The sequence below is a fragment of the Sceloporus occidentalis genome, unplaced genomic scaffold (assembly GCF_023333645.1).
Source record: "Sceloporus occidentalis isolate IW3139 unplaced genomic scaffold, rSceOcc1.0.p SCAF_38, whole genome shotgun sequence".
NCBI classification, from domain to species: domain Eukaryota; kingdom Metazoa; phylum Chordata; class Lepidosauria; order Squamata; family Phrynosomatidae; genus Sceloporus; species Sceloporus occidentalis.
The window spans coordinates 3111454-3139182 of NW_028317018.1; the positions used below are offsets into that span (position 1 = coordinate 3111454).

Here is a 27729-nt window from a genome sequence, read left to right on the forward strand (position 1 = left end):
TCAGCAAACTCATCCGGTGACATTGGTAGAAGGGAGTCTGCACTCTGAAGTCTGGATGGATGTCTACAACAAGACAAGACAGAGATTAGCTTGGACAGGCAAAATTCCCCTTTGGAGGGATACGATTATCTCCTTGTATATACAGACCTATTTATCAATGGGAAAGACCAAAAATAATTAAAAATAACAAAAAAATGTTAACAAAACCTAGCAGTACTCACACTTCAGAGACAGAGATTAGCTCAGTTTTAATATATCCTGTTGATTTTGGCCCCTCAACGTCCATTGGTTCTGGTGCTGAAGATAATAAATAAATAAAGCGTGGTTAATGTTTACTGTCCCTGGAATCCCCACTAAAGAAGGATGAATATTCAAGTACCCTGTTAGTATAATGTAGAATTACCGAATATTGAAGCAGCCAATGCGTGGCAGGAAAGCAGCCCTATTTAAATTAACGGGGGTCCTTACCACACACTTGCATGGGGGTCTGATGCCCATAGAGGCCTACAGCATTTGCCTAGCCAGAGCTGGAGCCAATTATATCACATACATGGAGATGTGTTTGACCAGCATGGAAAACAGCAGGAAGGGGCATTAGGGTGCAGGAAGGGGCACAAGGGTGCGGGAAGGGGCACAAGGGTGCGGTTGCATTCTACATTTCATTGTATTGCATTATGTTTAAACTAGATTTGAAGATATTTACCGTCTTTTGGTCTGGAGTAGTATTTCCCAAATGCCATGTCTTTTGGCGTGTCGGGGTACAAGAACCGTAGTGGGTTATCGGGGATATTTTCAGCGGCCATCACTTTATAACTGCGGATAATGTCAGGAAACGATACCGCCGAGAGCTCTCTCTTCGTATATGGTTCAACTGAATGAAACTGAGGCTCTGCAGAATATAAAGATACATTTCTGGGAATTGTAAATCTTCAGATTATACTACATCATACTGTTTGAGTTTGTGTGGAATTCTGAATAAGTATTATCAGAGTTACCAACTTATGTGGCACAAATTGAACATTGCAGACACTAATAGCTGAACTGATCAGTAAGAAGGATGACCAGATCGGCCACTGGGAAGCTCATTTTAACCAAATCATGGAGTATATTAGAGTAAAAAATACAAAGATTGGGACTTTTATATAGTGGATTATATTAGCCACTTCTATACTGATGGGCCTTACAGGATACCTTTTAGCTACAGTTTCACCATTTACATTTGAGATATTTGCTCAGTACAATATAAGTATTTTCCTTACCATATTGGGGTCCCTCCACCCAAGTGAACGTGATGGCCCCTTCTCTGCTGCTTTCACTAAATCTCAATAAAAATGTCCCTGTTTCTTTCTCCTTTAGCAGGACCCGCTCCTTTTCTTTGCTAATGAAGCCCAAAATGCACCTGTTTATAGTAGTGAGGTAAATATTGTGTTCAGTGATATTTTTCTTTCACATAATACAGAATTTTGGAAGTTTTTATCACATTTTTATCAAATAGTCCCTAAAAAGAACAAAATCTCTGGATAACCACATAAAAGTGTATATGGTCAAGTCAATGTCCCCCCTCATTTTGATAGAACCATCTGCACAAAATGAACCACCTAGGCTCATGCGGAGAGAATAGATCTCACCCACAGCTGTGGAGTCCAGAGTTTTTATCTTTAAAGACCATTCCACAAATAATGTTGCGTTTTCTAACTCTTCATATAAGCACAGGTGGATTTATTTTTCACACAAAACCACCTTTTTGCAAAGAAAGCAAAGAAAAAAAAATTGCCGTTGGGAATAACATTTATATTTTTTTTTACTAAAGTAGAACATCAATGAACTGCTGTATAGCTTGGATGGCCCTGTATAAGGCATATCTAAATACGTGAGGGTTTTAACAAGATCACCCCACTGATTGAACTATTCACTGTGCAGAACTAGCTCATTCTTACACAGACATTTGCAAGGAATGTCCTTATATTATTCATTTGGAATTAAGGGAGTTGAAACCACACTTTAGTAAAGGATGCACGAGCTTCCAGTACACTGAGGTTTGATATTCAGGCATACTGGGACCTTGGTGTCCAGAAAGCTGGCAGTAAATACCATCTTCCCAGTTATCCATTAAATGTATCATTTTTACTAAATGTTAGTAAATTTTTATTTTACAAACATACAGTTCCCTCCTTTCTGAAGAGAAAAAAAAAAGGAAAAAAAACCCAAAAAACAGTTCTTACCCATCATTCCACAAAAACAAAAGATGTTTTTTAATCAGCTCTAAGATGCCTTCAATCCAAAGCCAAAATGGAAAATTCTTGTCATTCATATTTTCCTAAAAGTAATAAAATAAGAATAAAACATATTTTCATAGAAATGCGTTTCTAAGCATAAACTTTATGGAGATACTTATGAATTATATTCCGCAAAATAATACTTCACTTTTTTAAATACTTAAGCTTGAGTTTCTCCAATCTGCTACTGACATGCTCCTAGACCAACTATGAATATATTACCCAATTGTATATGTATTTATTATTTTTTCCTACCCCATTTCTCAGATATACAGTGCTGCGCAAAAGACAGGTGTGAAAAAATGCTTTCAGAAATAGATATTTAATAGTTTATTTTTAGCAGTTAACAAAATGCAAAGTGAGTTAACACAAGAAAAATCTAAATCAAATCAATATTCGGCGTGACCACTCTGCCTTCAAAATAGCATGATCTCTATGGGGGATTTTTTAAATTTAAGAACAAAATTAGATGATGTATCTGTAGATTAAATGTTTCATACTGTAGACTGATTCCATTATATTCTGATATAGTAATGTTTACCTTGCAGAATTTAGTCCATGGGATAAGGTCATCTACACTATTTGGACCTGGACCTGGTCAATAAATAAAAATAGTTTATTAAAATACATATGGGGACACAATTAAAAGTAAAGCATTATTAGTGTTTGACGTCACAGGAGAACCACTGCTAATATACCTGTCTGTTAGTGATTGTTGAGCGTATGTGAGATGGGGAAGTCAACAAGAGAGCATGGAGAGTTTTCAGTTTAGCACTCTAACTAGACGGAAGGGACCTATAGGGCACCTCACTTACTCTCTTTATTTGTTCAGTCCCAGTGAGTGTTGATCTTTATTTGTACCTCTTCTTTGTCTCTGCCAGACAAATGCTTTAATGAAGAACTACTGTGTTCATTGGGCACTAACGTAACACACTGTGTTCATTGCACACTATCCATAATAAACACCAAAAAGAAAGTGCTTGAAGGATGTGTAGTATCAGAAAGCACCGATACCCTTTTTTTACCTAAAAGCTTCTCTTCTAACATGCTCAGCTGATCTGCACTGAGTCCTCTTTTGGTTACTGAAGAGAACTGCCAACTCAGCACATCAGCCAACTGTGCCCATCTGGCAGCAGGCGGGTTCAAGAAAAAAGAAAGATTCTGGAAAAAGTACAAAACAAATTTATTAATACAACGGCCAAGAAAGATGCTGGCTCAGGAACGTGATTCTAACAAATTTTGGAATGTTAGGCTAGTACGAGGGTTCCCTGCCTCTTTGTAATTATGATAATCTCTGAAAAGGCAAGACTGTAGGAACCCTCCAAATTCTAATGTATTTTCCTCCATCATTTAATAATACAATAACTCTACTGGTTCTCTTAAATAAAGACAATGTACTGGGCAGCTACCAAACACCATCATGGTTCCGCCACACAATATTTTAACAGAAATGGTGGCAGCGGTCTAGAGAGTTCTAACCCCTTTTGAACTTATGGCTATCGTGATTTTTAAATAAGTTTTACCTAGAAAAGTCCTTAATAGGTTCAAAATATTAGCAGATAGAGATGCATTCAATTTTAATTCAAAACCCAATCTACAGTTTAATATAAAAAAACGTTTAAAATTTACATATATAATCATTATTTATTTAAATTGTTATTAGATAAGTATAAAAGGTACCCCAAAAGATAAATAACACCTTTTCGGTTATAGCTTGCTTTCCATCCTGTGGCTTAGGGCAACGGCTTCCTCAGAAGTATAAAAACATCTGTGTAAAGACTTTTCTAACAATGTTAAGCTGTAATGTATTAGGTTTCCATCTACTGGCTCTTTCCAGAGCGATCTTTGCAAGACTGGTTCCCCTCACCTTGTTGCTGCATCTATGCTAAAATACCAATGTTCAGGACTGAAGCCAGAGGAGATATGTCCACATTAACTAGCTAGAATCTTGCCAAAGCGGGGCCCTACAATTGTGGCATACTACAATTTATATATTTTTTATTAATGAATGCTTTAAATAAAACATTTTTATTTAATACAATAATATAGGAATACTTCTGTTAGACTCAAGTCCCAATATAGCAGCTTGAATTAAAAGATAAAGAAAATACAAAGAAATATGTGCTGTAATCAGACCTCAATAATAAGTCATTAACGCAAATGGTCATTAAAGCCTCAAACTTCCGATTTTCACTTGAAAAATATGTGATCGGTTCCATCCCAACCAGGAATGTACATTTGCCAACATAGCAAAGAACTTGAGCTCTAGGTGGCCTACATGGTATGTGTTAACCTTTCTAACCTTGATTGCGTTCTCCTTGTGTGGCATACTTACACCTCTACACAGACATCTCTAGGCAAACCACAGGAACTACTACTTTCATCACACACTGCTGTCAAAAAGCAAACTATTTTAGACTGTTAACATACCTTTGTCTCAGATGTCAACATGTTGTACCACAAAATAGAGGCCCATCCGCTCGGAAGCTGGCTTACATTGGAAATAACCACAATGGGAAGGGATGCAGTCTGTTGGAATTTTTTAAATCACATATTAAGATGTCATATTACATTCATGCTTAAAGCCACATTGAAGTAGTGCTGGTTGGCACAAACACTCATTTGTATTAAAATACGGAATTATATGTAAAAATCCAGTGTTATGTAACAATTGAACTAATATATAAATATATTATTTTACCTTATTATATAATCAAATTACAAACTGAAAATATTTTTTTTTCAAAAAAGCACAGGTTCAGACAACGTATACTCACACAATACATTTATGCAATGTACACAAAGACTTTGAAATGAGACCCACCTCCAAATCCACCACTAAGCCTGGCTGGCAAAGCTGTGTCTCGAAACTTAGGGAATGAAGCTCTTCTGTGACAATTAGAGGACCCTAAATGGAAAAAATGTAGATTACTGTATAACTTACAAATAAAAAAGTGTTTGGATTTACAATATCATATTGTTCATGTCCTCCTGAACATTTTGGCAAATCTCTTTGAATATGTGATGGTCATTGGAACCTCCTCAACCAGTAGAATGGAGTCGTTAATGTTTATGGTTTCTAATAAATGTGGATGTAAAGAACAATAAACATCTTTCTATAAAAAATCTGTCTATTAAACTATACTGAAATCCATCACTTCCCCCATATGTACAAAGATAAACTCTTCACCTCATTAGTTCTGCTTCCAGCATTCTTCTGCTCCTTTAGTTGCTGAAAGAAAGTCACAAGTGGTTGATCAGCAGGTGCATGATCTGAAGGGAACAAGTTGTTGGTTTCTAAGGGCTTACTTTAAAATGACAGACCAGGGCCTTAACACTCAATTAACCCCTTAATGACAAAGCCCGTACGTTTCAATGGGTTTAGGGACCGCCCATTGTCCTTAAGGGGTTAAATGTTTACGAATCACAACATAATGAAAGGCAAACTTGCACTAAATTGTGTAAGCTATTCATGGAAGATAAGACCACAACGGTCATAATCATAACAACTTAATCATCACTTTATATCACTTTGATTAACAAAAGTGTATATACCCTTCACAAAAAATGGCAGCCATAGTCTGCATACACAGCTTCAGAAGTCTTTTGAACACTTACTTTTCTTAGTTATTTTTTTCAAAGATTTTTTAACTTTTTCTACAATTTTGTGTAGAACAACAAAGATGCATTTACCAGATGTCTGAATTCAGCGGCTAATGATCCATTTATAGACTCTTCCATGTTCATTACTTTTGTATTTGTTCCTAAAATGTTAAATTTACGGAATCTGCAAGGAAAAAAAAACAAAAAAAACCCAATCCAATAAATAAACTTAAACTGGCTTCTGTTTGCTCAACTCCCACAAGACATTCCAGGAAACCGTGTCCATCACCATCCTTGGCTATATGAAAAAGCAAAAACGTTTTTTTTTTTCTTTTATATGAGCAATGTTCCTACTGCTCATGTTGGTATTTCTCCGTCTGTGCCTCCTTTCAAGACAAAGTCATGGACGTTTTCTTATAACAGATTATTTAAGAAATGGACATGTACTAAGGGCATCAGAAAGACAGCCTGAATGTACGTTTGGGAGAGGCAGATAAACTGAAGAACATTACCTTCCATATCCATGTAAAACCAGTCAAGATTCCCATTAGTGCCAATAACAGGTTTCATGATCTGATTCCAATGATGTGAATATGAGAACAGAATAACAAAACTTCCGATCTCTCATCCACCCAACCCAAATGAACACTACACCCACTGTACACAGATCAGACTTACCCTTTCACTGTATTCTTTTCATTGACATCTCTAAAAACACAAAAGTTTATGAAAAGAGAAATATGATTATATATAAATAAAAAAAATATTATACATTAATATTATATCTATTTACATGGACTACACATATAAACTTTTTGCCTGTGCATTTATAATTTTAACTTTTTTTAAATCTATTTGTCCTTGTAATTCACGTGAAGATACGTAATATATATACAATTAATCCTGGTGCTTAGTTATATGCTCGAAATATTGAACAAACAAAACTCTGATCTAAGTCCCCAAGTCCATATAATTGTACAGAGGTCCAGAAGAATAAGACTCAACTCTCCGTATAGGATATGTTTCAGAATGTGGAAGGAAAAGTAGAGAACGCACACTGTATTTTTAGTAAGGGCATAAGATTTGCATCTCGGGTTCCTGGCTATAAGGCATCTGGAGATTTTGGAACCAATATAATTATATGGACTTGATTTATTTTGGACTTTTTTGTTTATTATTGTTAAACTCAATATTTCAAACACAGTATTTATCCCAAAATTCAGACAGCTAATAATCTGAATAGGTTCCAAAAGGTATACCGTATTTGCGGGAATATAGGCCGCACTCCCCCCCCACCCACTTTAAGTCTTTAAAGTGGGGGTGCGGCCTATATTCGGGGTTTAGCGCAGGAATGCGCAATTCAAATCGCCCGACGCCCAGGACATGCTGGCAGCAGGGTTAGGATGCAGATCCCCCGCAGCGGTGCAGGGGACCTGCATCCTACTCTCTGATACGCTCAGACAGCCTCCCCTGCCGGCACTTCACACGGGGGGAGGGGCTGCGTAGGTGCCGGCACGGGAGGTTGTCTAAGCGCATCGCGCAGACGTTCACCGGCTGCGGCGATGCGCGTGTAAACACCCTCCGCTGCCGGCACGTCTGCTCAATGTGCTTTAACAATCTCCCTTGCCGGGAATTCCCAAGAGGGGAGTCCTGGCAAGGGAGATTGTTAAAGCACATCGTGCAGACGTGCCGGCAGCAGAGGTTGTTTACGCGCATCGCCACAGCCGGTGAACGTCTGCACGATGCGTTTTACCTCTGCCCCCAAGACTTACCAGAGCATACTCCCGGGTGTCTTGCGGGGCCAGCGGGGGACATCTACGCAATACACGTATACAACTTCAGGTGCCGGCACTTCAGCCCCGGCCCCACAAGACACCCGGGAGTCTGCTCTGGTAAGTCAGGGGGGGGGGGCAGAGTGGCAGCATATCTCGGGCTGGAGGGCAGAGTGGCAGCATATATATTACAAAACTTTTTCTTTAAAAAAGCACCTAACTTTTAGGGTGCGGCCTATATTCGGGTGCGGCCTATATCCGAGCCAATACGGTATATTAAAATTGTAATATTGTCTCAGTGAGGTCTATTTTATTAAAGAAAAAAAAAATAATAATAATCTCCAGTGTTGCACATCATGATCACAGTTTAACATCTGGTATAAAAAAGTAAAACCTGAAGATGTATTTTTTGTCTGTGACATAACTTTTGCTCAGCTCTAGTTTGTGGAACAAACTGTCTCGAAATGAACCCTTGAGGCCAGCAGTTGTGGGCCTCCATTTATCTCTCTACTAAGGTTTGTGAATACAACCAGGGATCGGCTTTTGAGAAACCACTAAATGTGCAAAACGCATCATACAGTGATGCATCTCCGTGATTTTCTGCATAATATGCGCTATTGAACGTTTTTGATTTTGTTTAGTCTATGGACCATATTAAAGATAAGTTTGGTTATATTAAATTCCTCCACTAGTAATATAATATTTGTAGAAGTTTTCTTAACAGAGAAATACTTACTTATCAAACACAGCTTTGACCTTGAGCTGATAATTAAATTCCTGTAGACTAACCAAAAGTCTGCAAAAAAAAATAGTGATGCTGGTGATATAAACCATATTTTGCGCATATACAGTACAATCCCACAAATTACTCATTACTAGACCTAGAACTGCTGTGAAGATGTAAATGTTGCCCTTTAAAAAGTTAATGGATTCATTAGGGAACAAAAAAAAACATGTTTATGTGTTGTTAGAGGGGATATTTGGTTGAAAGTTACCAGATGTTTTCGAGCTCTCTAAATGACAACTTCCATCTACATGCAGTTACAAAATGTAATTATTACATTCATTTTCTCCCTGTTAGAGAACAATAGAAATATAATGGCAGTTGAAGAAATGTGACGTACTTAAAAGAATATTCTGTTAGCTTTGGAAAGCAGAGGCTGGATTTGCTATTATGTTCATGGGTTAAAATATCTAATTTAATCAGGGAGCCCTCACAGCTTAATAGTAAATGAGAGGTGCCAGGCAAGCTACCTGTGCCATTACTGGTCTTGATCACTCTCTCGTGATTATTTTTATTATTATTAGTATTATTATTTGTTGTTTTATATAGCACCATCAAAATCCGTAGCGCTGTACAATGGGTAGACAGGACAAAACAAGTCGTATGTAACATAACAATTTGACTTACAGAGACAACAGGTGATGCAGTGGGTCAGGATGTACAGGAACAAAGAACAATAAAATGTGATATTATATCCCATCGCTCTCTGCCTCAGTAGGTTCCACCAGGTGCAAAAGAGAGAGCCTTGTTGGCAATGGCTCCTGCCCCTTAACCACCAATGTAAGTAAATGAATGGGGGCATCAACCTTTACAATAGAAAATGTATGAAAGTGTGTGTTTGTGTCAGTGTTGGTAGTGTGTGCATAAGTGTGTTTTCTTGTGCCTATGTTGCTGTACATGATAGCTATAAATGTCAGTGTGTGTACGTGTCTTAGTAGCTATATGCCGTTACATGGGTGTCTGCATCAGTATGTATGAGCATAGGTGTTTGTTATACATGAATGAAAATTTCAGTATGAGTATAATTTATTCAAGTTTAAGAAAAGGAAATCGAGCCAAGTCTAGGACAGTGGAGGTGGAAATGGTGCTCAGAAAAAAAGGGAGGCAGTTCAGCAATATTTCAGATTCCTGTCTTCAGTCACAAATTATTCTTTATGATATTATGACTTTAACTGGATTAGTTGCCTTTTGTTTGTGAAATAGAAGCAAAAAAAAGAAGCAAGAACAGTTTTTGCGACTATCCATATTTGAGCCATTCTTGCTTGCCAAAGTGTCACTAGAAACAGCCAAGTGAATGCAATCAATTTTCAGATTCTTCATTTGAACATAGATGTTTAGCATAGTAAATACTTTTGCCCATTCTTGTCTTATGTTGTAGTGTAGCGTAATTGGCAGCCAATACCAGTTTTAATTACTGAAAAACTACTGTACCTTAGCTTCACAGTAAACTGGACTCCAGTCTTTAAAACCAAGGGTCTCTGAGGATGGGTTGGCATGCATGGTTGTCTTTCAACTACAAATGAGCTGTAGAGAAAATAAGTAAATATCTTTAATGAGAAGTATACATTTTGGTATCTTCATCTGTGTTGGTCAATGAGAGTCAAGATCACAGACTCTGTACACAATGACCACTGTACCTACATCATGACCCACTAGTTTGCAGCAAGATGCTTAAGTGCTCTACATACTAACAACTGGTATCCATATAATTTACCACAGGCTGGTACATATCCTCCTATAGTTGCATGCAAACATGGAGCCTTTAGAAATCAGTAGTTTGTAGTAAAATACCTTTGTATTAGCTGCTTAAAAAGACTCTGACTGCGTTCTTGAAAGAATTGTTTGCTGTTTGTGATGGGATCGCCTTCATAAGTCAACTTCTGTTCCAATTCCTCCAATTTCTTTAGTTGTTGAAGAACCTGCTGCAAACCTTTGGCAATAGAGGTAAACCTGTCAGGACGAGAAAGACATTATCATCATCATCAACATTTAGTATTAACGGCCAATGAGTGTATATCCCGTGGAAAAACACCTTAAATTGAATAATAGTGAATGTAACTGAATGAAAAAATAATAGACCAAAACATGAATTCTAAGGCTGCAACTAACGATTATTTTCATAATCGATTAGTTGGCGGATTATTTTTTCGATTAATCAATTAATCGGATAAAAAATGTAAATTTTTCATTTATTTAAAATAATTTAATAAAGTAACGTAGGATGTAAAAAACAAACAGCAGAATAAAAAAAAAAAACTTTGATAAAAATGCATTTCTTGTTTTTATTTCCCAACCTGCCCCCCCCCCAGTTATGCACATTTGAGCCCAGGCTTGCCACACTGCCTCCCAGACATGCCACACTGCCCTCCCCACATATGCCTTATATACCCCATATGCCTTATACCCCCAGATATGTCACTCCATCCTCCCAAGGTATGCCGTATACCCCCCTGATATGCCATAGTGCACTCAAAGGTTTGCAGACTCTGACACAATACTTTTATAAATAAGTACTGGTTTTATCTTCACTGCCCCCAGGATTTAGATTCCCCTCAGTTTGCCCCCCCTTTACCTCTAACTGCACCTTAAGATAACTTTATTTAATTAAATTAACCCTCAGTCGTCAGCATTAAATTAACCCTGAAGACCCCATTAACCATAACTGCCCCTAAATTAATCCTGAAGACCCCATCAACCACAACTGCCCCTAAATTAACCCTAAAGACCCCATCAACCACAACTGCCCCTAAATTAACCCTAAAGACCCCACCAACCACAACTGCCCCTAAATTAACCCTAAACACCCCATTAACTATAATCTCCCCTAAATTAACCCTAAACACCTGATCAACCACACCTGCCCCTAAATTAACCCTGAAGACCCCATCAACCACAATTAACCCTAAACACCCCACTAACTATAACTGCCCCTAAATTAACCCTAAACACCCTACTAACTATAACTGCCCCTAAATTAACCCTAAACACCCCACTAACTATAACTGCCCCTAAATTAACCCTAAACACCCAACTATAACTGCCCCTAAATTAACCCTGAACACCCCATTAACTATAACTGCCCCTAACATTCAGCAGCCCAAATATTAATTTTATACTCACCGGTTAGATGAGTTCTTGAGCCATGTCGACAGTATATGAAATGGGCGGGGCCAATCGCCACTTTGGCACCGCCCCTTTCTTTCTCCCTGTCCCTCCTTGCAGCCAATCAGCAGTGACTGCAGGGAGGGACTGGAAAAAGGAAGTAGGCGGGCCAATCGGCAGTGACTGCAGGGAGGAACTGTAGGTAGGAGCTGCTGCTGTGAGTCACTTAAACGGATTATAAAACGAGCGGTATTTTTCAGAGCATTTGCTCTGAAAAAACCCTCATTTTATAATCGATAAAAATTGATTCAACTAATCGATAATGAAATTCGTTGGCAAAGATTTTCATTATCAATTATTATCGATTTTATCGATTAGTTGTTGCAGCCCTAATAAATTCCATATTCATCTGTCTGGCAAGAGGTTTAAACCATCGAAATCCAAATGGGAAATATACCACAATAAAGGGCTAATGTAAGGGCTGGATTTGAGAGCTCAAAATCTGAAAAATAACACAGTCCATATTAAATATCCTTAGGTGTGTCTTTTCCTAACCAACATAATCTCCTTAATCTCACAGCCTCAGACCTTCAATATAACTAGATAAATATGTTGAAATTTCATGCATCTCCAAGATGTAAACATCTACTGTTTTTGCTCAGTAGTTCAGAAAACCCCTGTGCTTTTGTGAAATCCTTACCAGGCCTGTAGTTGGTCAAGGCAAGCATTTGGTGGACCTCCAATGCAAGCTATCTGCTGTCTGTGTTTCCAGTCAACCAGCTCTTCATTAATAAGGACACTTTGAGTAAGTTCTACGGCTTTGAAGAAATCTGCAATTTGGTGCACAATTTCCTTGGGAGAAAAAATGACAAATTAATCTTTCAGATTTAAGTAATATGCTTTCAGGATTAACGTTTCTTAAAACCTGAATCTACAGTACTGAAGCCGCACCATGTTTTAGCAGGAATGTATATACACATCCAACAATATCATTTCTATTTACATTTGGAAATATGGATCTGCCAAAAATGTATAAATACACAATAAATATTATTATACGCACACAAAAGAAAAACATCACATGTGGATGATAAGACCAATTTAAATATTTATAATTAATATTTAATTAATAGCTGGCATGAGTTTTAGGGAATGGTTACATATAGATATAGACATACCTTCCTTTTCATCCCCACATTCATGTACATATTCGTTACAATCATCTTTTCATGCTGGAGTTCTTTCTGTGCTATGCCATTACATTCATTTTCTGTAAAATGGTGGTTAGAATGATAGCTTAAGATTTCTAGTATTACATATATATAAATTTACTGCAATATGTTTTTCCAATTTTCAAACACTGAAAGTGGTTCGTGGACTACAAGTCTTATTGCCTTTTTTAAAACCAAAATACAATACATTTTTTGTTTAAAACAAAGTATTGGTTTAATTACCAGTATAGAATTCAATATATATTTTTAATTATCACAATCTTCAATCGCTAGTAAGAAATCACTACAAGCCATTGTCATTAGGACCAGGATATCTCTCACCTCTGCTCAGCACTGTTTTGTATTTGAAGTCATATTCGTCCTGCAGATCCTCCAAGCTTTTCATGTCTTTTTCTATTCCCTAAATGACATTGAATGAAACTGAATGTATATGGGTCTGTCAGTGGATTCCTTTTAAAAGTGCCTAAGCATACTCAAGGAATATCAAGTTATAAACACTGCAGAAGAGAATTCACAGTATGATAAGGCTCTAACAGCCAAATTAGTCCTACCCTTCAACACAGCACACCGCCAAATCAAGAAAATAATAAATAAACATTGGCACCTACTACAAACCGACAAAACAATAGGTCCATCACTTCCTTCACAAGCTCCCATTGTTTTCACAAAAGCTCCAAACTTAGCTTTGAAGATAACTCCCACAACCAAACTCACTAAAGACACACAATATAACAAACGCCAATCATCTATTTCGGGATCCAAGGGCTTCCATAGATGCACACAATGTAACAACTGCAAAATCACAACATTTCCTAAAAAAACCCCAGAAACTATAGTATCCTATTCCAACAGCACAGAGTACACTATCAGAGAATTACTTACCTGTAATAGCAAAAACATTATATATATCATTCAATGCCCATGTGGCAAACAATACGTAGGACGTACATCAAGAACCCTAAAAAAAACCTATAGCTGAACATTTTTACAACATCAAAAGAGGTTTTGAAAAACACACTTTATCAGCACACTATAAAGAACATCATAATTGTCACATTAGAGGTACCACATATGCAGCTCTCCAGACAATACATCCAGATTGGAGAGGAGGCAATTTAATCGCCAAAATGTCAAGAGCTGAATCCAAATTTATTTTCCAGATGGACACATTAGCCCCAAAGGGACTCAATGCAGAACTTGAAATTTTTTGCTTTATGTGATGAGAGACAGGCCCCCACAATGTCGCACGGTGAACCATGAGCCAGGCTGATTACCCAACGCCTTGACTCCCCCTGCACGAGGGCCTACCCTCTCCTACAAATGTTTCCCCCATTTTTATGTATATTTCGTTTATGCCTATCATTATTATTATTATTATTGTTATTATTAATATTCATGATCTCCATTTTCATATTTATCTTATTTTTGTTTTATATTTTTTATTTTTATTTATATACTTCCATTCGTACAGAGATTTTCATATCATTAGATTTTCCACATCACTGTCCTTCCACTATTGCACTACTCATGTCATTCATTCATTCAATTCATAGGACTGTAACTGATCTAAGAGGATTCCTCTAATCCAGTTGGTTTCCCCCCCCCAATCCCTTGTTAATCCATTCCACAATTTTTTTACATCCATTAGCAAGTATCCAATCATGTGCATTCAGATCCACATATAAGGCCCACATTTTTTCATTACTAACAGAGCTATTGAAAAAGAAGCAAAGTGCGCTTCGAAGCGCGTTTAGTCTGCCATTCCCCCTGTGCATAACCTGCATCAATATCAACACTGCTCACTGCTCATGGCGCTCTGGACCAAGTAAGATTCGATTGGATACTTTTAAACATTCTATATCACCACACACACACACAACAACACCAGCTGTATTCTAACATACCATTCAGGGACCTCATTAGAGAATAGTCTTTATACTCTAAGAGATTCGCTGACTTGAGTTGCCCACTGATTTTGCCTGTGCCTTGTACTTTAACATAAGAAATATGCCAGTCCAAGATGATTCAAAAGAAGGGGGTCATGGGGAGGGGGCTTAAGTCCTGAGTGTTTCAATTGGTATCCCCAAATGGAGTTTCTGATATATACTTTAGCCTCTAGTCTCTCAAGCTATACACGCCTGCCCTATGTCATTAACCTATGGTCACGTGATCCAGTATGATGTGTAGTCTAGCCTCACCTTATTTAGAATCTAGCAATGTCTAGCCAATAGTGTCTACTTTAGTCTTTCAGAATCCCCCACTCCCTTCCTATCTCTTGGCTGTACCTGCTTTGCATAGACCTCTCTCTATCTACTTCTATTAATAAAAAATGTTGAAAGCCACCAGGATTACTTCACTGATTCTTTCCTGATGGCAAACGTGTCCAGTGTTTGTATGCCTGGCAGCAACTGTACCTAAAACTAAATCAATATGGTAGAAACAGAGTGTGTTTTAGCTACGTTTTAATAAAAAGGACAGAATTTCACATAAGACAGACCTATTCAATTGCCCTGACAGAGCAGTTGTTCACTGCTGAAGTGGGACCTTAAAAATATGTTGGCAACCTCTCACCCAATACCCCCCATTATATGTCTGCTGTCATACTACAGACAAATAAAACCCTTGCCATGGTTCTTCTCATTCTGTCCTTGCTCACCAATAGAGACCATTTTTCTTAAGCACTGTTACGGCGGGTAATGCACCCACTATGCAGAGACATGTTCACAGCACGGTGTATACAGGCAGAAAGTCCAAGACAGAGGAACAATACAGGGCCAGAGGCAGAAAACCGTGGTCAGGAGATTCCGATGTCAGGGCAGGCAGCACGGGAGCGAGGTCAATAAACAATCCAAGGTCTGGTACACAACAGAGGCAAACAGGCGACATAGTGCAGAGAATGAGCACCCAGAGCAACATACAGTGACTCTTTGAACATAGGAGTGAGTTTAAATAATGGACAAGGGCGGCAAAACGGACTGTCGGCCGGTGCGATAAACAAAAGAGTAAACGTATGCTAAACCCGCGAGTGCCGCGGGTCTAGCACACACTAATAGTGGTAGAGTGTCGCAGACGTGCTGCAGCACCTCGCTTATAACTCTGCGAGTGCTGCCGGCACGCCGCGGCAGCTCGCGCAGGATTGTTGTATCGTCGTGGGCGGCTCACGTCGGTTCGCATAGAGTAATGCAGCCGCCGTGAGCGCGCAGCGCCAACACGCACGCCCCTCTGTGTACGTGCAGTATGCACGTCACCCAGAGAGGGCGCGCGTGCGTCATGGCGAGTGAGCCGCCCACCGTGGCGGAGACGGTAGGTACAACAAGCACCATAAGGGATAGAAGAGTAGCCATAAAGTACAAACCTTAGAAAATGTTTAGTGTAAAAAGTTAATAACACTAATCCAGAATCTTTCCACTGGTTCCAACTGTTATCACTACAAATTTACCATTTCATCTCAAATTGCTCCAGTATTGCCTCAATACCTATATAAAACTTACACATCACAGGCCATTACTTACAAGTGCCTTGTTCTTCACATCTGACACTCTTTTATCCAGCTCCTTCTGCTTGTCCAACATCATGTTAGTTTGGGTGGTGCCCACTTGATTCTGCAACGGAATTGCAAGTTATAAATGTCAATTTCCTTGATCTTCAAAGGCTTCTTCAGGCCAATGTAGAAATCCTAATCTATTAATCACGATTAGAGGTCACAGACCTCTTTAGTACCGTATTTGCTCGATTATAAGACAAGGTTTTTTTCAGAGCAAATGCTCTGAAAAATACCCCTCGTCTTATAATCGGGGTCGTCTTATAATCAGACCTCTTCTATATTAGCGCCCACTGTGCATAAAGCACTTGTTGTATCAGTCTCAAAATCTTTTTTTGCAGATTGAATTTAATAGTTGCAGGGACTGTGTTGGTCGCCATAATAATCCTTCTCTTCCGAAATTCACACAATCTGTTTGCAGATCAGATCAGACAGATCATATCTGGCATCCCCTGGACTGTTCACCTAGAGGGTTTATCTATCTTTTAGAGTGCCCCTGCTGCAAGAAATATATCTGACACACTAAAAGATATTTTAAGAATAGATTATTTGAACATATTAGGTATATAAAACTGGGAGCCAATTCATAAACTGGTAACAAAGTCATTTCAAATCATACCATAATTCTAGCCAATATTTTAATAATTGATAAGGCCCAAGACAGAAACAGAAGGGTGAAGACAAAAAGCAGTCCATCACTTGTTTAATTTGAGACTCATTGTAGAACTAAACGATCATACCGTATTATGTAACTTGGCAGTGGCCAGTATTTTACGTTCATCTTTTAAGCAGTTGTTTATTATCATTGCCATTTTTAGAGGGTCTTCCTGAAAATTTTCCTAGAAAACAAGACATCATTTAGAGCAAATAAAACTGTTTATAATAATAAAATACAGTAGCACACCTGGAAACTCTGTGGACTTGGCTGGGGGCTCTGGAAATAAGTGCTAACCTGGTTACAGGAACCGGTTTGGCCCACTCACTATCGACGTTCTGCCCATACCCAGTTCCGCAAATTCTCACAATTTTATCAATTTATCAGTTTTCAAGAAAGTTACAGGAGTATCACGTACCTTCATACATTTCAATTTTGGTTTTAGGGGGTGTTTCTAGCAGGTGGGGGCTTTATCGAGACTTTGTGACATATTTATAGTTTGTAAAAGCGGGTAGAGCTAAAGGACATATTAGTGTTTCCATGACTGTAACACAATCACATAACACAGGGGCGTCCAAGTTTTTTCTGCAGTGGGCCACTTCATCAGAATTGTATACGTGCGCGGGCCGCACTCATTTTTCACTGTGAGAAAATATGGCCTTTAGTAAAATATGCAGATTAAAATAAATTAAATGACACAAAACCTTTACTTTTCCTCTCACTGATTTCTGGGCCTAGAAAGTTTTGTGACTACAAATGCAGGATTCTGTATAAGTAAAAATAAAATAGTTCTGTCACGTACAAGTAGTTAGGAGACACCGTGGTCAGGTAGGACTCCAGGACAGAACAGGTATAACAAGCCAAGGTCAGGATTCCAGAGAGCAGGATAGTCGTATAACAGAGCCGAGGTCAGGATTCAGGAAAACAGGATAAACGTGAACGTAGCCGAGGTCAGGAATCAAGAAATCAACGAAGTCAGACAAGCCAGGATCATACACAGGAATACAGAATCAGGAAACGCTATCTGGGCACTAGCACAAGGCATAGACAACCAACAGAAGACAAGGTCAGATAGAACTGAAGAGGTTTAAATAGAAACCACAGAGGAAGTTCAAATCTCCCGCCAAACCTCATGACGTCACTTCCAATGTCCGGGAATCACCACCATGATGAGTGTGGCGCAATCTCCCTTCATATATGCCTGCAGTTCGGGAGTTCACCACCAGAGGGCGCGCGAGTGCCGAAACCAGACGCCGTGTTCCAGGAGGTCTGCCTCTCCTGCGCGGCAGTCCTGTGGATGACGGCGGAGGCGGCACTGTGTTGGAGGGAGGTCTCCCTCTCCTCCGTGGCGGCTCCGGTGCCCGTGCGTTGGAGGGGGTCTCCCTCTCCTCCGTGGCGGCTCCGGAGGTCGTGCGTTGGAGGGGGGTCTCCCTCTCCTCCGTCCCGGCTCCGGTGGCCGCGTATTGGAGGGGGGTCTCCCTCTCCTCCGTGCCAGCTCCGGTGGCCGCGTATTGGAGGGGGGTCTCCCTCTCCTCCGTGCCGGCTCCGGTGGCCGCGTATTGGAGGGGGGTCTCCCTCTCCTCCGTGGCGGCAACGTGGGATCTGGGGGCAGGTAAGTAACAGTACCCCCCCTTGAAAGGGCGCCCTCAGGGCGACCACCAGGGCGAGAAGGATGCCTAGCATGAAACGCACGTATCAATCGTGGCACGGAGAGGCGTGCCGCAGGTATCCAGGATCGTTCCTCAGGACCGAGACCCCTCCATTGTACCAGGTACTGCAAACTACCCTGTTGTCGCCGGGAATCAAGAATTACCCGAGGAGTCCTTCTTTCCGAAGACCTCCTGGCAGTTTCCATAGTAGAATTCCCACCTCGGGTAAACCGGTTGCAGACTAGGGGCTTCAACAATGAGGCGTGAAATACCCGAGGGATGCGGAGCGTTCTAGGCAGTGCAAGTTTGTACGCCACCGGATTGATCTGCCGTATAACTGGAAAGGGCCCAATAAACCGTGGGGCCAATTTCATGGACGGAACCCTGAGTCTCAGAAATCTAGTAGACAGCCATACTCTTTCGCCAGGCCGGTACGAGGGGTTGGGGGAGCGCCTCTTGTTGGCCTGACGTTGTTGGAGCGAAGCCGCGTGTTCTAATGCGGAATGTACCGAAGCCCAGGTGGTACGAATAGACGCAAGTCTCTCCTCCAGATCTGGAACAGCTGAAACCGGTAATGTCTCTGGGAGGGACTGAGGATGGAGACCATACAGGCAGAAGAAGGGTGAAATCCTGGTAGATTCTTGGAGCGTGTTGTTCCTAGCAAACTCTGCAAATGGCAACAGATCGACCCAATCATCTTGATGATCGTTGATGAAGAGACGTAGATACTGTTCCAGATGTTGGTTCGCTCTCTCCACCAGACCGTTCGTCTGCGGGTGATATGCTGAAGAGAAGGCCAACGTGATGCCCAGGGATTTCGCGAATTCACGCCAGAATCTAGCCACGAACTGGGTACCTCTGTCCGACACGTTCTCAGACGGTACTCCGTGGAGCCGCACAATCTCCCGGATGAAGATGTCCGCCAGAGTAGAGGCGCTGGGTAGTTTCCGCAATGGGATAAAGTGGGCCATCTTAGAGAAACGGTCGACCACCACGAGGATCACGGTATGTCCCCTGGACGGCGGTAATTCCACAATAAAGTCCATGGCCACATGAGTCCAGGGAACCGAAGGACAAGGGAGAGGTCGAAGAAGGCCAGCCGGACGAGTGCGAGAGGATTTGTTGGCCGCGCATCTCGCACATGACTGAACGAATGCTGTAATGTCTCTGCCCCAATGAGGCCACCAAAAAGTCCGTGAAAGTAGCTCCCTAGTGCGTGCCACTCCTGCATGTCCCGAGGTCCTGGCACCATGTAGAGTGCGTAGAACAGGTACCCGCAAACTCGGAGGGACGTACAGCCTCCTCGGCGGCAAGGAATCCGGAGCTTGACCTTGAGACCGAGTGACGCGATCCAGCAAAGGAGCATAACCCCGTAACCGAATGGCTGCAACGACCTTGGCAGAAGGGATGATGGGTTCTGGCTCTCTACTCTCCGCCTCAGGTTGCGTAAACATGCGGGACAGAGCGTCCACTTTAGTGTTCTTTGAACCCGGACGGTACGTTAGCACAAACGGAAATCGGGAGAGAAAGAGAGCCCATCTTGCCTGGCGAGGATTGAGACACTTAGCTGACTCCATGTATTGGAGATTCTTGTGATCGGTCAGAATCAAGGTCGGTACCGAGGCCCCCTCCAGCAGGTGACGCCATTCCTCCAAGGCCAGGATAACCGCCAACAGTTCTTTATTCCCTATATCGTAATTCTTCTCGGCTGTAGAGAAGTGTCTGGAGAAGTAGCCGCAAGGGTGTAGTGGTCCGCTGTACGAAGCTCGTTGGGAGAGTATCGCTCCCACTCCAGATTCAGAGGCATCCACCTCCAGGACAAATGGTAGAAGCGGATTGGGATGCCGTAATACTGGAGCCGTCGTGAAATTCTCTTTGAGAAGAGTGAACGCGGACACTGCTTCGGAGGACCATTCAGACACATTGGCCCCTTTTTTAGTCAAGTCTGTTAGAGGGTCGACAATCCTCGAGTAATTCCGGATGAAGCGTCTATAGTAATAAGCGAATCCGAGGAAGCGTTGCAGAGCCTTGAGACCCGTAGGTCGTGGCCGATCTTTGATCGCCAGCACCTTCGATGGGTCCATATCGAAACCCTCAGGAGTAATCACGTACCCCAAGAAAGTCACCTTGCGGGTCTCAAAAACGCACTTTTCCAACTTGGCATATAGCCCATGCTGTCGGAGACGGCTCAGAACTTGACGGACCTGGTCGCGATGGATAGCTAAGTTCTCTGAGTAAATCAGGATATCGTCCAGGTATACGACCAGGAACTGCTGGAGAAAGTCCCGTAGACAGTCGTTAATAAATTCCTGGAACACCGCCGGGGCATTGCACAGACCGAACGGCATCACCAGGTACTCATAATGTCCCGAGCGGGTGTTGAAGGCTGTCCTCCACTCGTGACCGGCACGAATACGGACCAGGTTATACGCCCCACGGAGATCCAATTTGGTAAAGATTTGAGCCCCACGTAATCTGTCGAAAAGTTCCGAGATGAGGGGGATAGGATAGGAGTTCCGCCTTGTAATCCTAATCAAGCCTCTGTAGTCGATACAAGGTCTCAGTTCTCCGTTCTTCTTCTTGACGAAGAAAAACCCCGCTCCAGCCGGGGACGTAGACCGACGGATGAAACCCCGCCTCAGATTCTCCTCGATGTAGGATTCCATGGCCTGGGTCTCGGGAACAGACAAAGGGTAGACTCGACCTCGGGGTGGCATAGTGCCCGGAAGGAGATCAATAGGGCAGTCGTAGGGTCTATGAGGAGGTAACTTCTCCGCTTCCTTCTTGTCAAATACATCCGCAAACTCCCGATACTGACTTGGAAGAATCGTAGCGGCCATCTCCGAACCAGTAGACACCATGGCCAGTCGAATGGGTGAGTCACAGTGCTCCCCACAAGCTTGACTCCAGGACGTGATCTGCCCAGTTGCCCAATTGATGGTAGGGTTGTGCCTTTGTAACCATGGAAACCCCGAAACAGGAGTAGAGGGAGAGCAAATTACCAGGAACTGTAGATTCTCTTTATGCATCATCCCTACGGAGAGTGTCACTGGTATGGTAGTTCGGGTGACTTGTGGCGGATGAAGTGGTCTGCCATCAATGGCCTCAATTCTCACCGGCGTGTCTTTAGGTGTGGTGGGAATAAACTGCTGCTCGCAAAAATGGGCATCAATAAAGTTCTCTGCGGCTCCAGAATCCAGGAAAGCCTCAGTGCAAACGGATCCCCCCGGCCATGAAATCCGAATTGGAACGGTCATCCGAGTGCTGCTAGAATCAGAGGACAGACCCAGCACACCTAAAGCAGGTCCTCTAAACCACTCTAGGTGCGGGCGTTTCCCGACTTTTTAGGACAGGATCGGGCCCAATGTCCAGTCAGACCGCAGTATAGGCAGAGCCCCTCCTTTCTTCGCCTGGCTTTCTCACTCTCAGACAAACGAGTGATTCCCAGCTGCATAGGCTCCTCACAGGTAACAGGAGACGTGGGTGGTGGTATGAACTGAGGAGCCAGATGCGGGAGGGAACGTACACTTCTCTCCCGTGCTCTCAGATTGTCTCGTTGCACCTGTCGTTCTCGAAGACGAAGGTCGATCTGGGTCACATAGGAGATTACAGAGTCCAGGTCAGATGGAAGATCGCGAGCAGCAATCTCGTCTTTCAAAGTCTCTGATAGTCCGTTCAAAAAAGCAGCGATAAGGGCTTCGCTGGTCCAGTTCACTTCTGCCATTAGCGTACGACATTCAATAGCATAGTCCATGAGGGTACGCTCTCCTTGACGGATGCTGAAGAGAGAGGATGAAGCAGTGGAACTCCTGCCTGGAACATCGAACACAGCACGTAGTGCGGCCACAAATTCGGAATAGGAGCGAACCGCCTGGGTACTCCTCTCCCACAGAGGAGATGCCCATGCCAGGGCCCTGTCCGTGAGAAGCGAGATTATGTAACCAATCCTAGCCCGATCAGAAACAAAGGCATAAGGGTTAAGTTCAAAATGAATCTCGCACTGGTTGAGAAATCCTCGGTAGGTCGCAGGATCTCCTCCATATCGCTGGGGTGGAGGAAGATTCATAGGAGCATGAACCACCGGCATCGGGGCTGGAGCTGGTACCGGCGGTGGAGCTACAGCTGGAGGAGCATGCACTTGTAGACCGGGATCTGTGCGTTGTAGAAGGGTCTGGAGTGCCTGGACAAACTGATCCAGACGATGGTCCATCTCATCCAGACGAGCCTCACAGGAACCCTGAGATCCTACCGAAGCGGGTCTCATGATGGCCTTCTGTTTCTGTCACGTACAAGTAGTTAGGAGACACCGTGGTCAGGTAGGACTCCAGGACAGAACAGGTATAACAAGCCAAGGTCAGGATTCCAGAGAGCAGGATAGTCGTATAACAGAGCCGAGGTCAGGATTCAGGAAAACAGGATAAACGTGAACGTAGCCGAGGTCAGGAATCAAGAAATCAACGAAGTCAGACAAGCCAGGATCATACACAGGAATACAGAATCAGGAAACGCTATCTGGGCACTAGCACAAGGCATAGACAACCAACAGAAGGCAAGGTCAGATAGAACTGAAGAGGTTTAAATAGAAACCACAGAGGAAGTTCAAATCTCCCGCCAAACCTCATGACGTCACTTCCAATGTCCGGGAATCACCACCATGATGAGTGTGGCGCAATCTCCCTTCATATATGCCTGCGTTTCGGGAGTTCACCACCAGAGGGCGCGCGAGTGCCGAAACCGGACGCCGTGTTCCAGGAGGTCTGCCTCTCCTGCACGGCAGTCCTGTGGATGACGGCGGAGGCGGCACTGTGTTGGAGGGAGGTCTCCCTCTCCTCCGTGGCGGCTCCGGTGCCCGTGCGTTGGAGGGGGTCTCCCTCTCCTCCGTGGCGGCTCCGGAGGTCGTGCGTTGGAGGGGGGTCTCCCTCTCCTCCGTCCCGGCTCCGGTGGCCGCGTATTGGAGGGGGGTCTCCCTCTCCTCCGTGCCAGCTCCGGTGGCCGCGTATTGGAGGGGGGTCTCCCTCTCCTCCGTGCCGGCTCCAGTGGCCGCGTATTGGAGGGGGGTCTCCCTCTCCTCCGTGGCGGCAACGTGGGATCTGGGGGCAGGTAAGTAACAAGTTCTATTTATTTTAGCGATGCACTAAAATGAAAATTCTGGACCAAAACCGAAAATTCAGGGTTCACTTAGCCGAAACTGAAAATGACCCCCCACACACATTTAATAAAAGTAAGTTACACACCAAAATTGTACAAAAAAATTATATATTATGATTGTTAACAGCAATCTCAGGCATACCCAGATTCCAGCATGTACTGGTTGGCTAGGCATTGTACCGGTATTTTTTGTCCAATTTTAGTGTGTAACCATGCTTTTATTAAAAGTAACACCACAATTGGACAAAAAAAATCAACAATATGACTTGGCATGATAGGAGTGTGATTGATAACAGCAAACACACTCTTTTTATACCCAGGCAACCAGTAAATGCTGGAACCTAGGCACGATGGGACTGTGATTGCTGTTAGCAGATTGCTGTTAGCTGTTAGCAATCACACTCCTATCATCCCAAGTCAGCCAGTACATGCTGGTACAGGGTGGCTGTAAATGCAGACCCCATACTGCTGGCAGCATCAATACACAAGGGGGACAGCTAGCCAGGTTTCAGCATGTACTGGCTGACTTGGCATGATAGGAGTGTGATTGCTAACAGCAAACACACTCTTTTTATACCCAGCCAACCAGTAAATGCTGGAACCTAGGCATGATGGGACTGTGATTTCTGTTAGCAATCACACTCCTATCATCCCAAGTCAGCCAGTACATGCTGGTACAGGGTGGCTGTAAGTGCAGACCCCATACTGCTGGCAGCATCAATACACAAGGGGGCAGCTACCCAGGTTTCAGCATATACTGGCTGACTTGGCATGATAGGAGTGGGATTGTTAACAGCAATCACAGTCCCATCATGCCTAGGTTCCAGCACTTACACATCCATGCTATCACACACACATTCATTCACAGATTCATTCCCTCAATCAGGCATACTCATTCAAACACACTCCCCCACCTCCTTACCTGCACTACAGCTCTCTCAATGCCGATCACAGACTTCAGCAGGGGGCGCGGCCTCCCTCGTTCTCCCCACAGAGGAGGCAGGACTGGAGCAGAGAATAGCCCCTCCCACAAGTAAGCAGCAGGGCTCTTGTGATCCTGGCTGCCGATCTCACGCGGGCCGCACCTCGAGGTCCCGCGGGCCGCATTTGGCCCGCGGGCCGCATGTTGGACGCCCCTGACATAACATCACTGAGGACCATGATAGTTTTTTGCACAACATACTCATCAGTAAACAAAATTTCACTGACTTGTGACTTGGCACTAAAGCCCTGCGCGAGACTGCTTTTTTAATCCCGCTCCCGCTGTTTTTAATCCCGCTCCCGCAATGTGGGTGTTCCGCTCCCGCCTGCTCCCGCCACATTTGTGGCCAATCACGCCCGCCTCCTTACCTGATTTCCCACGCAGTCCCGCAAGTTGTTCCCTCACAGCGTCTCTGCTCGTGCTCCGCCCAGAAACAAGGCGGAGTCACAGGAAGTGATGTCACATCACGTGACTCCGCCTTGTTCCTGGGCGGAGCAAGATAGGAGACACTGTTATGGGGCAGCGAGAAGACAGCCTTGCGGGACTGCGCGGGATTACCGGGACCCGCAGGTGCCTGACCCCCCTCTCCCGCCCGCAGCCCCAGCAAGACCGCGGGACCCGCCTCCCAATGCAGTCCTCTACTTGGCACCTCTCATTACACCTAGGAATGTCACATTTTGATAACAGATTTCGTTCCTTGCAGCTCCTTTTTGTTTTTCATATCATTGTCAAAATATATGCCAGTAAGAAAAATGTACCTGGAAGTTACGTTTGCTTTTACGGATATTATGCTGAAGTAAGACGTTGGACTCAGAGGAAAATCTACTATACTGATCATCCAGCTGAGCAAGCAGTTCATGGAACAATACTGTGGCCAGCGAGGCACTGTTACTAGCATGATCCCTAAGATATAAAAGAACAACATAACAAAAGAAAATAATTAACAGAGCCATCGGTCTTAAACAAAGCTTGTTTAAAATTATACTTTTTGAGATTTGCAATGTAAGGAGCATGATATGATGTTTGTCTCAAACAGTAAGCATGATGTGAGCGCATACTACTAGTATGTCAGCTACTGGCAAAGATGTAAATCTATTCATTAAACTAATCAGTTTAGCCTTAGTTAGGCTTTTCAGTCTCCCTTTTCATTGTGTATGCATGCTCTGAAGCGCAGGTTAATATGCAAATTGTCCTGCAAGTGGGGGCCCTTGACATCAGGGGCCAGGGGGGTAATTGCCCCATTTTTTTTTTTATAATCTTTATTACATTTTTGAGAGCGAAAAAAATAAATATTCCAGTGCAAATTTGCTATTTACTTTTGCAGTACTTAAATAACCAAACAGAGGCATCCTAATGCATTAATCTGGTGTTCGTAGGGCAACTCTTTGTTAGGGGTATGACCAACCGGAATTCTCACGTCTTCTCACATTCTATACACTTTCTGGGCCGCTTCAAGGATTTTTCGGCCCAGGTGTAAGATTTTGTGTGGTTTGTCTTACATACATTTTATTTTTAAGTATTTATTTTATTACTTTTTAAAACTAATTTTATGTAGTATTCATTGTTTTACTTATTTGCTTTTTCATTGGCAAGGCTCTGTAGGGGGTCACCCACGATCTTAGAAGGGGCTGTTCAAATTTCACTCATACATATAATTATAATATGGAAAATAACCTCTAAACATGAGATAAACTTACTTGATGTTTCCAATTTTTTGTTATGTCTGGTCTTACAGGTTAATAAGAGTAATTTGAAAAGTAAGCAGTGTACATAATCTCGTACATCACAGGACCCTTGGTTTATCTAGCAGTTCTTGGGTGCCAAAACACATATGTTTAACCAATTTAATGTGTTCTTCATGCACCCCCGTATTCATTTTGGGGCAAATGCACTTTCAATGTTATTTTAGTGAGACAATGATTATGCAACCTAACATTAACGCTGTTAATGCTTCACCATTTCGTAATCTTTATTAATGAGGTTAAGTCAATACGCTGAAATATATAAAGCAATGGGTTTGATGCTGTGCCTGCAATACTATAAAATAGATATTTTATACAGTTTTTATATAGGAATTTAAGAAGCACCAACTATACCCTGTAACTTACTGACCCCTACAGAGGTGATAATAGTCTCTTACCAGTCTTTTGCTTCTATCCACTGAGCCAGGTACTGCCGGATTTCCATTGGGAAGCTGTCATCATACAGCTGGTGGACTTGTTCAAGAAATTTGTTGTCAATCTGTTGCAGCTCATACCACTGAGCCATCCTTAGTATTATTACAAAACATATATAAAAAATGAGTGTGTTCGGGTTAAGACTTATAAAATTCATGCCTAGAAATTCTGATCCTTTATAAAGAAGAACTGATCTTGGTACACAAGCTGACATAAAGATTGGAGAGCCTACTTTATATTATCATTTATCATTGAACATTATTTATTGAGCATATCTTTAGTGCACATCTTCACTTCTCCATTTTCTATTTTTTCCTTCTGCTTGTGGCACATTAGGGAACTTTGTGCTTCTTTTATACACGGGCGAAGTGTGTATACCTCTAAAGATCTAAAGATCAGGGAATGCACTGTTTAATAATAAATATTTCTGCACAGCTTATTCTCAAACTAGATGATTATTGTGTCTTTATCTATAGCACTAGATGTGCCCCAGAATGTTGCAAACCCTTTAGCATGTATTTTACTAAAAAGTTTGCAGGAGAGGAAAATGTTTAATCACCATGATATCACCATGCAGTAGGATGGGTTAAACTCCTAAATTAAGCTTCATAATGCATATTGATAAGAGGGTACCAAAAACCATAAATCTTTCAGTAAAGGGTTAGTGAATAACAGCTGTGAATACAGCAAGAAAGTTAATTTAGTCTTCCCATCAGTTATGAAATAGATCACTATTTATGGTGATATATTAATGGCAAATATTAATATGTTTTCAAAACATCGTATCACATCAAGCTCATCATCATCA

The 27729-nt window shown here is 42.3% G+C and overlaps 1 protein-coding gene across 1 annotated transcript; it reads right to left on the minus strand.

The window, feature by feature from the left end:
• Window positions 1-217: 217 nt before the first annotated feature.
• LOC149290637 (signal transducer and activator of transcription 1-alpha/beta-like) lies at window positions 218-27012 on the minus strand. Its single transcript, XM_089488546.1, has 21 exons — window positions 26885-27012; window positions 25503-25647; window positions 17051-17149; window positions 16282-16371; window positions 13091-13169; window positions 12716-12807; window positions 12238-12389; window positions 10227-10385; window positions 9867-9959; window positions 8388-8447; window positions 6558-6587; window positions 5970-6063; window positions 5467-5508; window positions 5101-5184; window positions 4707-4805; window positions 3302-3437; window positions 2818-2864; window positions 2223-2317; window positions 1240-1399; window positions 704-887; window positions 218-297 (listed from the first exon to the last, which is right to left on the minus strand). The coding sequence occupies exons 1-21, from the start codon at window positions 27010-27012 to the stop codon at window positions 218-220; spliced, it is 2148 nt and encodes a 715-aa protein (XP_089344672.1).
• Window positions 27013-27729: the final 717 nt, after the last annotated feature.